The sequence below is a fragment of the Phodopus roborovskii genome, unplaced genomic scaffold (assembly GCF_943737965.1).
Source record: "Phodopus roborovskii unplaced genomic scaffold, PHOROB, whole genome shotgun sequence".
NCBI lineage: Eukaryota > Metazoa > Chordata > Mammalia > Rodentia > Cricetidae > Phodopus > Phodopus roborovskii.
The window spans coordinates 508,951-523,959 of NW_026126598.1; the positions used below are offsets into that span (position 1 = coordinate 508,951).

At 43.6% G+C, this 15,009-nt stretch overlaps 1 protein-coding gene across 1 annotated transcript in view; it reads right to left on the bottom strand.

Moving 5' to 3' along the window:
* The window catches only part of Mphosph9 (M-phase phosphoprotein 9), a 59,986-nt gene that overhangs the window by 1,934 nt on the left and 43,043 nt on the right, over positions 1–15,009 (bottom strand). The window contains exons 15-21 of the mRNA XM_051205061.1: positions 9,272–9,406; positions 7,750–7,925; positions 5,661–5,807; positions 4,496–4,616; positions 3,174–3,277; positions 2,308–2,555; positions 1,374–1,442 (exon numbers count right to left, since the gene is read on the bottom strand). Coding sequence (XP_051061018.1) covers positions 1,374–1,442; positions 2,308–2,555; positions 3,174–3,277; positions 4,496–4,616; positions 5,661–5,807; positions 7,750–7,925; positions 9,272–9,406 — 1,000 coding nt within the window. The remainder of the gene's footprint in view (positions 1–1,373; positions 1,443–2,307; positions 2,556–3,173; positions 3,278–4,495; positions 4,617–5,660; positions 5,808–7,749; positions 7,926–9,271; positions 9,407–15,009) is intronic.

Genomic DNA, 15,009 nt, shown 5'->3' on the forward strand with positions numbered 1-15,009 from the left:
AATTATATTAGGTTATTTTATTTTTCTCTCTTCTGATTAATACAAGTCTCTATAGAGGATGGAAAAATGGCTCAGCAGTTAAGAGCATTTCCTGCTGTTGCAGAGAACCTGGGTTTAATTCCCAGCACCCACAGGTTGGCTCACAATGGGCTGTAACTCTAGTTCCAGGGGATATGACACCCTCTTCTGGCCTCCTTAAGCACCAAGCAGACATGTAGTGCACAGGCATATATGCAGTGCACAGACATACATGAAGGCAAAACACTCATAAATATAAAATAATTTTTAGAAAATTAAAAATAAATAAAGTCTCAAGTAGTCCATGCCAATGTTGAATTCATATGTGGCTGATGATGACCTTGAACTTCTGATCTTGCCTCCATCTCTCAAATATTGGGACCATATATGTGCACTACCAATTTTTCAGTTTATTATTATTCTGTGTGTGTTACTGGGGATTGAACAATGGGCCTTGCAAATGCTAGGAAATGTTCTGCCACCACTGGGCCACACTTTCAGACTTTATACCCAGTTTTGTGCGGTACTGGGGTTGGAACCCAGGGCTTTATATAACAGGCAAGTACTCTACCAGCCTAGCTATATCCCCAACCCATTTTATTTTCTGAGACAGGATTTAACAGCCTAGCCTGGCTTCCAAACTGGGATCCTACTGTATCAACCTGCAAAGCGCAGGGATGGCATGTGGTGAGCCATCAGCTCCATTTCAGTGTGTGATTCCTAACAACAGGATGGGTGTTCTTTTTGTCTGTGTAGCCCTGGCTATCCTGGAACTCGCTCTGTAGACCAGGCTGGCCTCAAACTCACATCTGCCTGCCTCTGCTTTCTGAGAGCTGGGAACAAAGGTGTGTCCCGCCACCACCCAGCTAGAATGCCATTTTCTTGAAGTCTAAAGGCAAAAGTTAATTTTATTTCTGACAGCAAATATGTAGTTATAAAATAACTAATCATCAAATCCTGACTGCAAAGTCCAGTAGTTTTGACTGTGCTTTAGTAGTTGTGCTGGTTTCAATGAGAAGGGCCCTCATAGGCTCACACATTTGAATACTTGCTCCCCAGTTGGTGGAACTGTGTGGAAAGGATTAGGAGGTATGACCTTGTTGGAGGAGGTGTGTCATGGAGGACAGGAGCCATGAAGCTACAAAAGCTTCTTGCCATCATCCCCACTGTACTCTCTACTTCCTGTTTAGTGTTTCAGAAGTGAGCTCTCAGCTATTACAGACTCTCAACTGTAAATTGCCTTGGTCGTGGTATTTTATCAAAGCACTAGAAAAGCAGCTAACACGGTGGCTATGCATTTAGATGCTTCTTAGATCACAGACTCTATCCAGCAGCTCCCAGCTAAGCTGTCTCACCTGATTTAGTCTTGTCTGTAAAGTGATTCTTCCTCCAGGGGAAGGCATCCGGCTTAATGCTGCCTCAATCTGTTAATGAAGAAAAGTATTCGAATAATAACAAAAGAATTCCAGGCACTAGCAGAGAGCTTTCTGACAGAAGGGAAAGAAGATTTCAGCTTAGCATTTTCTTGTCCATTTTGTCTAAACATAAGTTCCCTTGGGACTCAGTTAATAACAATACTGTCGTTTAAGGGCATTTCTAGTGCAGTTTGGTGCCCCCATGTACTGTACCCAAGGCTAATTCTCTATGACAAGTCTGACACAATGGCATCCTTTGTGGTGCTTTGAATAAGAATGGCATCCACGGGCTCACATATTTAAATACTTAGTCATCAGGAGTGGCAGTACCTGAGAAGGATTAGGAGGTGTGACCTTGTTGGAGAAGAGTGTCACCAGGGGCGGGCTTTATGGTTTCAAAAGCACAAGCCAGGGCCAGAGTCTCTTCCTGCTGCCAGAGTTCTCAGCTACTTCCCCGGCACCATGCCTGCCTGATGCCCCCATGCTCCCTGCCACCATTCTGCCACAATAATGGACTAAGTCTTAAGCAATCTCCAATTGTTTTCTTTTATAAGTGTTGCCTTGGTCACGGTGTCTCTTCACAGCAACTGAACATGTCTAGGACATCCTTCCTATTTTGTTTTGTTTTTTCACTTTGTTTTCTATTAATGGTTTGTGGTTCTCTATTTGATTTGTTGTTGCTTTAGAGACAGGGACTCACCATATAGCCCAAGCTGGCTTGAAGCTTATGGTCCTCCTACTCCTCAGCCTCCCAAGGGCTGAGACACAGGCACATGTCACCATGTCCAGCTGAATAATTCCCTTCTGACCATTCCCTCAGACATGAGCATTAGGTTCAAAAAAGATGTTTTTAAAAAATATTTTGTTTGCTTACCTGGTCTTTTTCTTTTGTAAGTTCATCAAAGAATCGCTCTGTTTCAGCCAGGGTCCTAATTTTTGCTGTATATTCAAAATCATTCCCCTGTGGTGCTGCTGACAGCGGCTTACACTGCTCAAGGCTAACTGATTTACTCTTCTCCCAGGCTTGTCTTGTGGACACTTTTTTCACTCCATTTGGCAATGATTCAGGACAAGAGCTATGGTTATCAGGGTTATCACTGGCTTTTTCTGAATACTTTTTTTCTGTCAGAAAAGAAAGAAATTTCTTTTGGTTCTCACTAATTTTTCTAATAGATTGAATACACATTAAATACTTTGCTTAGCCTCACTTCCTGAAAGGAACTGCTGAATGGCCTAAAATGTAATGAGAAAAGAAGCATCCTTCCTGACTTCCCCCATGCCAGTTTCTTGAGACAGTCTCACACTAATCCAGGCTGCTCTGAAACCCAAAATGGCCTCGAAAGGCATAGCGATCCTCCTGCTACAGCCACCTGTTATTGGAATAAACGATGTAACCTGCCACACCCAACTGAAGAATATTTATAGTTGACATTGTTAAGATCAACCCAAGTGACTTCATAGACCTTACAAATTTATTCCAAGCTTAAAGTTGCTAAATGAAAATTATCCACAGCCTGAGCAGCGTGTCAGCTACATGGTGTCTGAGGGACACTGCACAGCATCGCCCTGACAGTGACAATCAGCACCCCACTCCTCCATGTCCCAACCTGACCATGAACAGGCTCACAGCAAACATCGTGAGCACTCAGGAAAAGGCCATCTTCAGAGCCTTGCAGAGACACCCGAATCTTAGCAAGCAAATGCCTCTAACTCTAACTAGTAATTTTTAAGAAAAGGTACCTTCTGAGTCATCTAGAGGAAGAAACTGGAGTTGTTTCCTTGCATTGGTTCGTTGTAATGTAGACACAGGAACAGTATCTAAATCATCCAAAAGGATATCAAATCTAGTGAATGAAGCAAGTTACTTGTGAGAAAAACATGAAGTTAGAGAGCTGAGCTGCACCCCAGGACCTCATATAGTCACATTTTCTTTCTTTCTTTTTTTTTTTTTTTTCTTTTGAGGTAGGGTTTCTCTGTGTAGCCCTGGCTGTCTTGGACTTATTCTGTAGTCCAGGCTGGCCTCAAACTCACAGAGATCTGCCTGCCTTTGCCTCTTGAATGCTGGGATTAAAGGTGTGTTCCACCACTGCCCGGCTGTCACATATTTTCTTAAAAGAAAGCTACTTGTATGATTTTCAACTGAAATTAAAGTTGTCTTTCCTGACACAAAGTTCTATTTCCATATTAGAAACTTAAAAGTATCGGTTGAAGCTTCTAGAACAGTAGGGGAGGTGCACTGATGGGGAAAGTAAGGCTGGTTGTGCTTAGGTCACTAGGCAGGGAGGCAAAGTCCTTCCTAGCTCATCACTCACAGTTGCCCTACTTCAGGAATGGGTTCACGGCATCTAGTGACAGGCCCCTGCCACACTCACACACACTGTCTGACACTAAAATGCCCCTGTATCACATGCTTTGTCAGGAGCACAAAGAACCTCTTCTGCATCTAAAATCTGATGAGTTGCTGAGGCAGTGTTTAAGAGGCAGTAGCAAGTTTCCATAGTTAAAACTATTTTTGCAGGCAATGGTAGTACACACCTTTAATCCCAGCACTCGGGAGGCAGAGGTAGGCAGACCTCTTCAGTTCAAGGCCAGCCAAGTCTACAGAGAAAGTTCCAGGACAGCCGAGGCTACATAGAGAAACCATGTCTCAAACAAACAAACCTATTTTCACATACAATACTTAATGTTTCATATGATATTCACATAAATGACCTAACACTACAGAGCTATTACTGAAAAATCAGTAATAGCTAAAGCCATATTGATGGTTTAAAAGCAATTAATGGGGCCAGTAGGATGGCTCAGTAGGTAAAAGATACCTGCCTCCAAGCCTGATCCCCTGAGTTCAACACCTTAAACCCACACATTGGAAGGAGGACAACTCCCACAAATTGTCCTCTGATGTACACACATGCAACATGACATACATATTTACACATGTACCATGGCATACATGCTCACACATGCACCATGGCATACATGTTCACACATGCAAACAATAAATCAATAAAATGTTTTGAAAACCAATAATTTTTTTAATTCTACAATTTTACAGAACTTACCGAACTGGACTGCTTTCATTTTTGCTAAGCAGATGACTAAATCCCGGGGACAAATTTTCTTTAGGCGACCTCTTAGGACTATAAGCTACAGTCACTGGTGTTAGCATAATCTCTCTTTTTGCTAAAGAGGAAAACAAAGAAGAAATATGTGTGCTCGCAGAACTTATCCCTAATTTTAAAAATAATGAAATTTGCTGGATGGTGGTGGGACAGGCCTTTAACCTCAACACTCAAGAAGCAGAAAGGCAGGCAGATCTCTGTAAATTTGAGGTCAGTCTGGTCTACAGAGCAAGTTCTAGGACAGCCAGGGCTGCACAGAGAAACCTTGTCTCAAAAAACCAAAAAAGAATAAAAACAAGGAAGCAAGAAATTCCATAGCAAAACTTGATGGTATTGAAGAGGACACAGTGAAAATAAAACCCAAAACTCTAATGTCTACAGGCAATCCCTGCTGATGCTTTAGCATTCCAGACTATAGTCTCAGCACTCTAGCTCAAAACTGGTTTTTCAAGATTTTAGAAGTCAAGTGGAAATAAGACAGAAATGCCAGTGCAGTAGTAAGGCTCCTGAACGCAGGACACAGACTTCCCTGAGAGGGTAGGAAATGGACACGGAAAGTCCGTGCTTAAGCTTAAGAACAGCCTGGAACTGTGGAGAGGGAAGGCTAGGGGAGATAGACACAGATCAGATATGTAGGTAGCATCTTCTTCTACCCCTGTAAACTGTCTCAATTAGAGCTCAACAACATCAATGTGCTCTAAACTTTCAAAGGCAACTTCTTATGGTAGTTAGGACCCTGTCCAGGCTAGGCCAGGCTTCTACCACTGAGCTGCATCCCAGTGGTATGCAGCTTTCATTTTAAGGCAAGGTCTTGCTAAGTTGCAGGCTAGCTTTGAACTACTCACACAGTAGCTCAGGCAGGCCTTGAACCTTGATCCTTAGCCTCCCAGGTAGCTGGGATGACAGACCTCCACCACAGGCCTGGCACAAAATGAGGTTTCTTAGATTATGTTTGTAGCATCTGTGCACTCGGACAATTTCATTCTCTGGTTCTTCTCAGTGACCCTGCGCTCAGCATCCTCTGTTGGGGCTGAGAGCAAAATGAAATCGGAAAAGTAAGGGGGAAAAGTCAGTCTCCCCAGCCTCAGGCACACACATCTCTTACTTGGAGTGCTGGCTTTGCGACTGGAGGGTGGGAGAGACGACGACCTTTGTGAAGTTGAGCTCTGTCTCTTTGGTCTCTGATGGCCACATTTCTCTGGGGAACGCCCTGTATTGACTGAAGGTTCGGTTTGCCGAGGATTCACTAGTTCTGCATCAGAAAAACACACACACAAAAATAAGGCAGACCCGGATTCCACCATCTGCTTTATCACAGCTGTCACTGCACAAGGCCCTCCATGGAGTGCATGCTCTGCGAGAAGCACATCTTCTATCTAGGCTGTAATAATGATTTGCAAATGTACTGCAGTATGATGATAAAAAATGCTTGGGAGGGAGTTTATAATGCATACACCCTGGCTTCCTGTTGCAACTGGCATTCAAGGTGAGTGCTTACAGAGTTTATTTTTAGGAAGCAGGTTACTAATTTATTTACTAGGCAATGCTGCTGTGGGATGCATCGCCAGATCTGAGGGTGTGCCTGGCAGGTCTGAGAAGTAAGCATGGCAGGAACTAGAAGGAGCAAAGGAGCAGGGCATGGTGGTGAACACCTGTCAGCCCAGCACTGAGGAGTGGAGGCAGGAGATCAGACATCAAGGTCACCCTCAGCAACATAGCAAGTTGGGCTATGTGAGATCTGGCCTCAAAAGGAGAGAGGCATGGAGGGCCAAGAGAAAAAGATATAGGGTCCAGAGATAGGGATGGAAGGCAGAGACCTTTCTCTTGGGAGAAAGAATACCTTGAAAGATAGTCCTCTTCCTCTCTATAGCTGCTCAGTAACCATGAAAAAGAATGAAGACAGGAAAAGAATTTGTTTTTCTATATTTTTTGGCCCTCCAGATTCTGTTGCCTCAGCCTCCAAGTGCTGGGACAATGGGCATATAGCCCTCTGCCCATCTTATTCATTGTTTTATGAATATCAAATGACCACCATAATTTTCCAACATGTGCAAGTAAGACAAACAGATGTAAACAAACTCACCAGGTAGCCCAGGCAGGCTGTGATTTCAATCCCCTACCTTAGCACATATAAGTGGGGGTTATATGCCTGCACAGCCCAGCTCATGTAGACCTTTTTCCCTCCTTTCTTTATTATTTTCAATTATATGTAGGTGTGTATGTCTACATATGGGTATGTACACATGACTGCAGGTGCCTAGAGAGACTAAGAGGCATCAGATCCCTTGAAACTGGAGTTAACAAACAGTTGCTAACTGATGCTAGGAACTGAACCCAGGTCCTCTGCAAGAGCGAGTGCAGCTAACCACTGAACCATCTCAGTCCAGGCCTTCTAAATAATCAGAACACAATATGCAGTTTGCTTCATATGAAAGGTACATGCTATGCCAGGATAAAGATAAATTGCTATTTGCTATTAAGGGTCAGTTATCTAAGAAATGGGGGTGGAGCAGTATTGTTAAGTCAGGACTTCATTTCATTATCTGAGAATTTTATCTTATTTAATTTTTTGAGGCAGATTCTCATTTTTACTATGTAGCTCTGACAGGCATGGAGCACACTATGTAGACCAGGCTAGCCTCAAGCTCCTGCCTCTGCCTTGAAAGTGCTGGGATTAAAGGCATGTGCTGTCGTGCCTGGCTGAAAATATAATTTTAAGAACTATAACATAAACTAAAGAAAAGGGGATGGATGGTGGTGGTACACCTTTAACCCCAACACTCAGTAGGTAGAGGTAGATGGATCTCTGTGAGTTTGAAGCCAACCTGGTCTACAGAGTGAGTTCTAAGCAGTCAGGGCTACACAGAGAAACCCTGTCTCGAAGAAAAAAAGGGGGGGAGGGGCAGACACCTCTTTTCTTTCTGTCAACATCAAGCAAGGAATAAAATGCTACTTAGGGGAGTTAGAAAGATGGCTCATCAGTTAAGAGTACTTACTGCTCTTGCAGAGGGCTTGGGATCAGTTCTCAGCACCCACACAGTAGCACACAAACAATCATAACCACAGTTCCAGGGAATCAGATTCCTCCATAGACACCAGGTTCACATGTGGTACATATTCATACATGCAGGCAAAACACTCATAGACATAAAATAAATCAATAACTCTTAAAATTAAAGAAAAAAAAAACTTACTACTTGAGGTATCCTCTTTGTCTGTCTGTGTCCCCCAATTCTTAAATATTCTTTCTTCATCAAATTCCTTTAAAGCTTTCATGACTGGTGTGTCTGGAATTTCCCTCTGCTTTTTAATCAATAAGCTTGCTGGTGAATGTCCAAGAGAAGAGTCCTTTTCTGGAGGAGAATGGTATCTAAAACAGTAGCTGCAATTGTAACTGCTGTGGGCTGAACATGTACATGTCCCTGTCCCCTACCCCATAACATACAGATAACACCCTAACCTCCTTAGCTGGAAGTATTTGGAGTTGAGGGCCTTTTAAAAGGAATGAAGACTAGACAGGCCATGAGAGAGGAGCCCCACAATGGACTTGAAGGTCTTTATCAAAAGAGGGAGGAAGAAAGGCCTGATGGTGCACACATGCCTGTTACACCATCATTTTGGGAGGCAGAGGCAGGAGGATGGTCAAGATTTCCAGGTCAGCTTGGGACACACAGCAAGACTAGCTACAAAACAAAACAAAATACCAAACTCTGGCCTCGGGAGGTCCCTATATACATTCTCTCTCTCTCTCTCTCTCTCTGTCTGTCTCTCTCTCTCTCAGCACACACACACACAGAGAGAGAATTAAAAATGAAAATAATACACATAAAACAAGAGAGAAAGAAGAAAATGAAGAGCACTCCATCTGGTGCACATTAAGAACAGGCCTTGTGAAACACAGCCAGGAAGGGGTCAGTCTCCAAGACCTCTGCCATGCTGAAACATGAACTGGAGAAATCCATAAATGTATATAAGTCTTTAGTCTGTGTTATTTGTTATAGCAAATCATGCTAAGTTTACTAGGACGGTCAGGAAAATAACAGGAAGGTTGACAATTAGTCTCCATTTGTAGGCTATAATGCAAATAATAAAAACTGAACTTGTGCATAACAAGCCAGTGCTTCGTAGTTCTTTAAATGTCCTAGCATATGCAGAAATTTCTATCTGTATGTTATCCAGAGTACAGGGCTGAGCTTGCTCAGGCTATGCCCAGAGTGGGAGGATTACCTGGCTTTTCGAATAAGCCTGCACTGCCCTGAGCATAGGCAATGCAGCACTGCAGAGCCTATGAAGGGCTGGGGAGATGAAGCCATGCTATGCTTTCTATGCCAGTTACGATAGTTAACATTAGCGGGCTGGATGTAACGGCACCTGCTTAGAATCCCACACATGGGAATGAAAAGCAGAGGATCAGGAGTGCGATCAAGGCGTCCTGTCCACACTCACAGCCGAGCCCTGCCAGAAGACAGTCACCCATCTACTCATCAACACCATCTTGAGTGAATTCCCCTTTCCACAACGGACAAGGCCCACTTCTGAAAGATTCCTGTCCAATCCCCTTCAGCCCCATCCTGGCTTTCACAATCCAGGAAGAACCTCAGGTCCAACTTCAAAGAGAAGGAAGAAACCCCCAAAACAAGAACTATGTCTTGTCTCTCCCCCACCCCCAGGAGGCAGCTGTATCGCTATGAAAGCACTTCCCAGCAGTTATCTCACCCAGGAACAAGGGTTTCCTCCAGCTGGTTATCTATCTTCCTGTCCCCAGTGTCCAGAGGCTGTCCAGTAAAGATGGAGTACTCTGCTCCTGGAATCAGCCACTTCCTCCTGCTGACATCCGAGGTCGCTAGTGTGCTATAGGGATAAGAAACATTCCATGGCATCACAAAGTTTGTACTTCAATTTAAAGAAAAATTATGTATAGAAAACATGGGTGGATGTTTTGGCTGTGTATGTGGTACCCAATAAGGCCAGAAGAGGGCATCAGATAACCTGGGATTAGAGTTACCAATTAATTATGAGCCACCATGTAGGTGCTGGGAATTGAACTCAGGTCTTCTGGAAAAGCAATCAGTGCTCTTAACCACAGATCCTTTTTTTGTCCAGCCCCTTGCACTTCAATTCAGAACATTTATGTCAGAACAACCCATTTCCAAGTTTGACTTACATATTTGCATAGTGACTTAGAAACCACATACGGACAACATATACTTAAAAAAATGAATTTTATTTTAAAGGCTTCTAGCTGTCCTGGAACTCACTTTGTAGTCTAAGCTGGCCTTGTACACACAGAGAGGCACCTGCCTCTGCCTCCCCCCGAGTGCTGGGATTAAAGGTGTGCATTACCACTGGCTGGCACCTGGTAGTATCTTAAAGGCTTTGTTTTGTTGGGTTTTCCAGACAGGGTTTCTCTGTGTAGTCCTGGCTGACCTGGAACACTCTGTAGACCAGGCTAGCCTCTGCTTCTCAAGTGCCAGGGTGGTGTGCCACCACCTGGCTATTTTAAGGTTTTAAGATTCAACTGAACTTTTGAACATTCTCTAACATGAAGAAGTCAGGTACTCATAGCTTTGCACAGGCCACTACCTGCATTCTAGCACACCCAGTCCCCCTTCTGTCTATATTAGCTCTGAGTAAGCACATTCCCTACAAACACTACCTGCATTCTCCAGGACAGCAGTCACAAGTCTCATTCTGCTACCCAACTCCTTAGAGTGGCTAACAGTGGTACAGGGTTAAGACTATTGCTTCCTCCGCATCTGTATACGGAGCTCAATCCCCAGGATGGAAAGAGTAAACAGATCCTTGCAAGCTATCTTCTGATCTTCATACACATACACAGAAATGCACATACATACATGTGCGTGTACACAAACACACACACATACACACACACACATACACACAGAGATGTGCATGATAATAAATAAAATACAAATAATAATTTTTATTTTTTTCAAGATAGGGTTTCTTTATATAGCCCTAGCTATCTTGGAACTTGCTCTGTAGACCAGGCTGGCCTTGAACTCAGCCTCTGCATTCTGAGTGCTGGGATTTAAAGGCATGTACCATTACCACTTGGCCTGATATATTTTTTAAAACCTAGCTTCCCCAAGGTTCACATCACCTACTCAAGCAAACAAACAAATGAATAAAATGTAAATGATAATAATTAAAAATCCAGCTTGCCAAGGTTTACATCTAATGGAACTAGACTTTGAAATAGTACAGAGTATGGGAGCCTATGACTTAAACTCCAGCATTCAGGAGGCAGAGATGGGTCTCTGAGCTCCAGGCCAGTCTAGTCTACTTAGAGTAAGAACTCAAGCAGTAACCTGGAGGCAGGAAATGATGCTTCCTTTCTGGTTTTCTCTCCAGGCTCAAGTTCAGCCAGCTTTCTGAAATGGCCCAGGTTCACCTGCCCAAAGGGGGTACCACCCATAATTAACTAGGCCCTGCCACATGAATGTCAATCAGAAAATGCTCTACAACTTGCTTAGAGACCAATCTAATAGAGGTAGTTTTTCAGTTGAGGTTCCTAATTCCCACATGACTCCAGTTTGTGTCAAACTGACACAATTAACCAGTACTAACCTACCTCATCTCCAGACCTACTGTCACCACCACACTAGGCAACCTCAAGAGCTCTCCTTGACATCTAGACCCAATGACTCAGTCTACTCGGTCATCTACCTCAAAGGACTCGGCTAGATTCTGTCATAATCAGTGATCACAGTGCTAAAGAAACTGGCACCCCACAGCTCTCCCACTTCCTGTTTCTGTGTTTCTGCTGCTGCCAAGCACTGCCTGTCCCGGCAACGAGCCAGCAAGCCCACGGCCCCCCACTCCCCCAGCAATCCTAGCTTCACTAGCTCCTCTGTCCACTCTGGCATGCACAGCTGCCTCCTTAACTACTCACAACCCTGACTCTAACTCTCACATCTGACCAACAGCGAAACCCTCCCACTTGACTGACCACAGCCACCTTACTTCCTGTTCACATTCCCATGGCTGAGCTTTGCTAACTGTGCCTACCCAGCAACCCCATCCTCAGTGGACATGCCCTCCACTTGATGAGCAAGCTCCGCTTCTGTAACAGACCTGCATATCGGACTTCAGTTGGGATAACCTCATGTCCAACTTCAGAGAGAAAGCAAGACCCTAAGAGAACACACTGCCTTTCTCTCTACTCCTTCCGCACCTAACCTGCCAGGAGCCCTCCCCTCCATTTTCACTTTAACCCAGGTCACTCTTGTCCTTTCAAAAAAGGTCTCTTAATGAGCAGGGGCCTGCCCCAGGGCCCTGTGCACTGCTAAACAGACTCTGCCACAGCAACACCCCAGCCCCTTTCCCTCAATTTTGAAATAAAGAAACATTTTGAACATTCTTAGAAAATTACACAGAACACTACAACAAGCACCCACCTACCTACTCTTGGTTTTAACAGATGCTTAGATCTTGGCCATATTTGTTTTTAATTGTGAGACATAACATTGTATACATATGTATAGCTGCATTTGTTAAACAAGGGCATGCTATCCACACCCTTCAATACGTCTTCTCCTCAACAGTATGTTTGTGATTTATTCATGTTTATGTGCAGAGCTGTCAGTCATTTCTCCACTCTGATTTTGTCTCCTGATGGTAGGTGCTGTTTCAACAATTCTCCAATTAACATATGGAAGAAGTGATCTAAATTTCTAAAAACAACATGAAATGTGGGGTACACCCATAACCTTCAGTCTTCTGGAAAATCATCTGCTAGGCCTACCGTCTGCAGTCGGCCATTGGTCTCTAAGTTCCTTTCTTCACTTTTGCAAAACTTTGGAACAAATTAAGTCTAGCCTGCCTGATGACGGGAATGATATATACTACTACTTTAATTGGCATTTTCCTGATTTCTCAAGACAATGAGCATCTTTTCATTGCTATTGGCTGTTTTCTTTGTTTCTTTTTCTGTGTACCTTAACACCCTTTACCATTTTTCTAGGGAGGAAACTGTCTCTTTCTTACTGAGTTGTGATAGATCTTTTGTATTCTGAATTCATCCTTTGTTTTTCCTGTTCATTAAAGTAAAAATCACAGACACAGACACACACACACACACACACACACACACACACACACACACACACACACGAATGAGCCAGTGACATCACTCAGTAGGTGAGAGTGCTTGGCACCAACCCTGAGTCCTGAGTTTGATCCCCAGAACCATATGGTAGGGGGGGAGAGAATTGACCTCTGAAAGTGGCCTTCTGATTGCCACATAAAAGCAGTGGCAAGTGCATATCCACACACACACAATTCAAAACGTATACATTTCTTTTAAAGGTTCCAAGCATGATAGACACACAGGTAATGCTCAAAGTACTGATACTGGGCATGGTCTTCATTCTCTGTTCTACACCCCTTAGATTATTTTCCCTACCAATACAATTAAAGCCCTGCTGAGCCTCGTCAGCCCTATAGTTCCCTGCTCACTGAAGCCATTATTCTTAACCCGTGCTTAGCATTCCTGCACATAATTTTAAGACTGATTGCATTTGTAAGATCCCAAGAGATACTCAGAACTATTGTACATGCTGAAGTTGGTATTAGTTATTTCCTGTTGGGGGTCATAAGAAGTAGCTCATTAATAACTGTTTATCAAGCATTTTCCAGGCCCTGGGTCTCATCGCCAGCTCTTTAATGACTCTGTTGTAATATTTTCAGGTTACTTTATTAATGACAGAAGAAACCGTTACGACTTACCTGGAAAGCACATCAGCTTGACTTTGTATAGACTTAAAAGAACATGTGGCTATCTTACAAGTGGAAGGATCTTTGACATAAAGACCCCAGTAAACTGTATTTCCCAAATAAATGCTTATGGATTTGCTTTTTCAGAAATTTGCTCTGTTTTGTGTGTGTGGTGTGTGGTGTGTGGTGTGTGGTGTGTGTGTGTGTGTGTGTGTGTGTTGGTAGGGGTATGCACATGCCATAGAGCACTTATGAAGCTCAGAGCACAAATTGTATGAGTTGGTTTTCTCCTTTCACCACCTGGATCCAGGGTTTGAACTCATTTCAGGCTTGGTGGCAAGGGTCTTTACCCACTGAGCCATCTCGCTGGCCCCAGTCACCAGCACTTTGAAAAGAAAAAAGTATTCTATTTCTTCCTCAACTAGCTTTTTATTGCTCTATAATATACTCTCAAAATTAATACAAACTGACAGGTGAGACATTTGTAATATGTAATACCTTTTTTTACAAAGGGCAAAAGAACAAAAAAAAAAAAATAGCATTTAAGGTTTTCCAGGACAAACAATATTCATCACCAATGACTCAACTTTGTTATTGTTATGCAAAAGCAGAAAGATACATAAGTGAATCAATTTCCTTTGTTTGTTTGTTTTTTCTTCCTTAAGTCAACAAAATACAGTCCTTTAGCCCTGGCCGGTCTGGCACTCATTTATATAGATAAGGCTGGCACTGAATTCAGAGATCTGCCTGTCTCTGCCTCCTGAGTGCTGAGATTAAAGGCCTGCACATCCACATTCAGCCCCAAATATTTCTTATGGGTGTGTGTTCACTTGGATGCCAAAGGACAAACTCAGAGGTCATGCTCAAAAAGGCTGTCCACCTCCTTTGAAACAGGGCATTTCATTGGCTTAGAATCCACCAATTGGGCTAGACTGGCGGCCAGTGGGTTCCAGGGATCCTCCTATCTCCAACTTCCCAGTGCTAGGATGAAAAGAGACACTATCACACCTGGCATTTTTTAACTTTATTATTTTATTTTATATGTATGACTGTTATGCCTTCAAGCATATCTGAATGCCACATGCATGCCTGGTGTTCCTAGAGGTGAGAAAAGGGTATCAGCTCCACTAGAACTGGAATTACAAACACTTGTGAGCCATCTTGTGGGTGCTGGAATCAAGCTCCAGTCCTCTGGAAGCCAGTGCTCTTAGCTGCCGAGCTGTCTCTCTAGCCCCACATCTACAATTTTTCATGTGGGCTCTGGAACACAAAACTCATGTTCTTGAGCAAGTGCTTTACCAACTGAGCCACACAAGCCCCAGCCCTGCCCAAACACTTAAAATCCCTCAGTCATACACATCACAAAAAATGACAGTGTAGCCTGGCTTTGGCCTAAAAGCTAAGCCTGCCAAGCCTTTCCTTTCACACATGGCCACCCTGAGTAAGCATATTCATCCAGCAGCTGGATGTGTAGGCTGTGTTCAATACACCTCAAACACCTCTCACTCCCCACCACCAGCTTGCAACTCCAACAGGCCTTTTCAGTTCTCAGCCTGCCCGGTGTCTGCTTCAATTCCCCTGCTCACTTCCTGCAGCTGCTCCACAGGCTCCTTTGCCAAACTCCTCTACCCAACACAGGAGCTCTGTCCTGCACCCACTGCCACTGCCACTCACTTCCTATCACTTTCGTAGCTGGAAGCACTGCTGGCAAATAA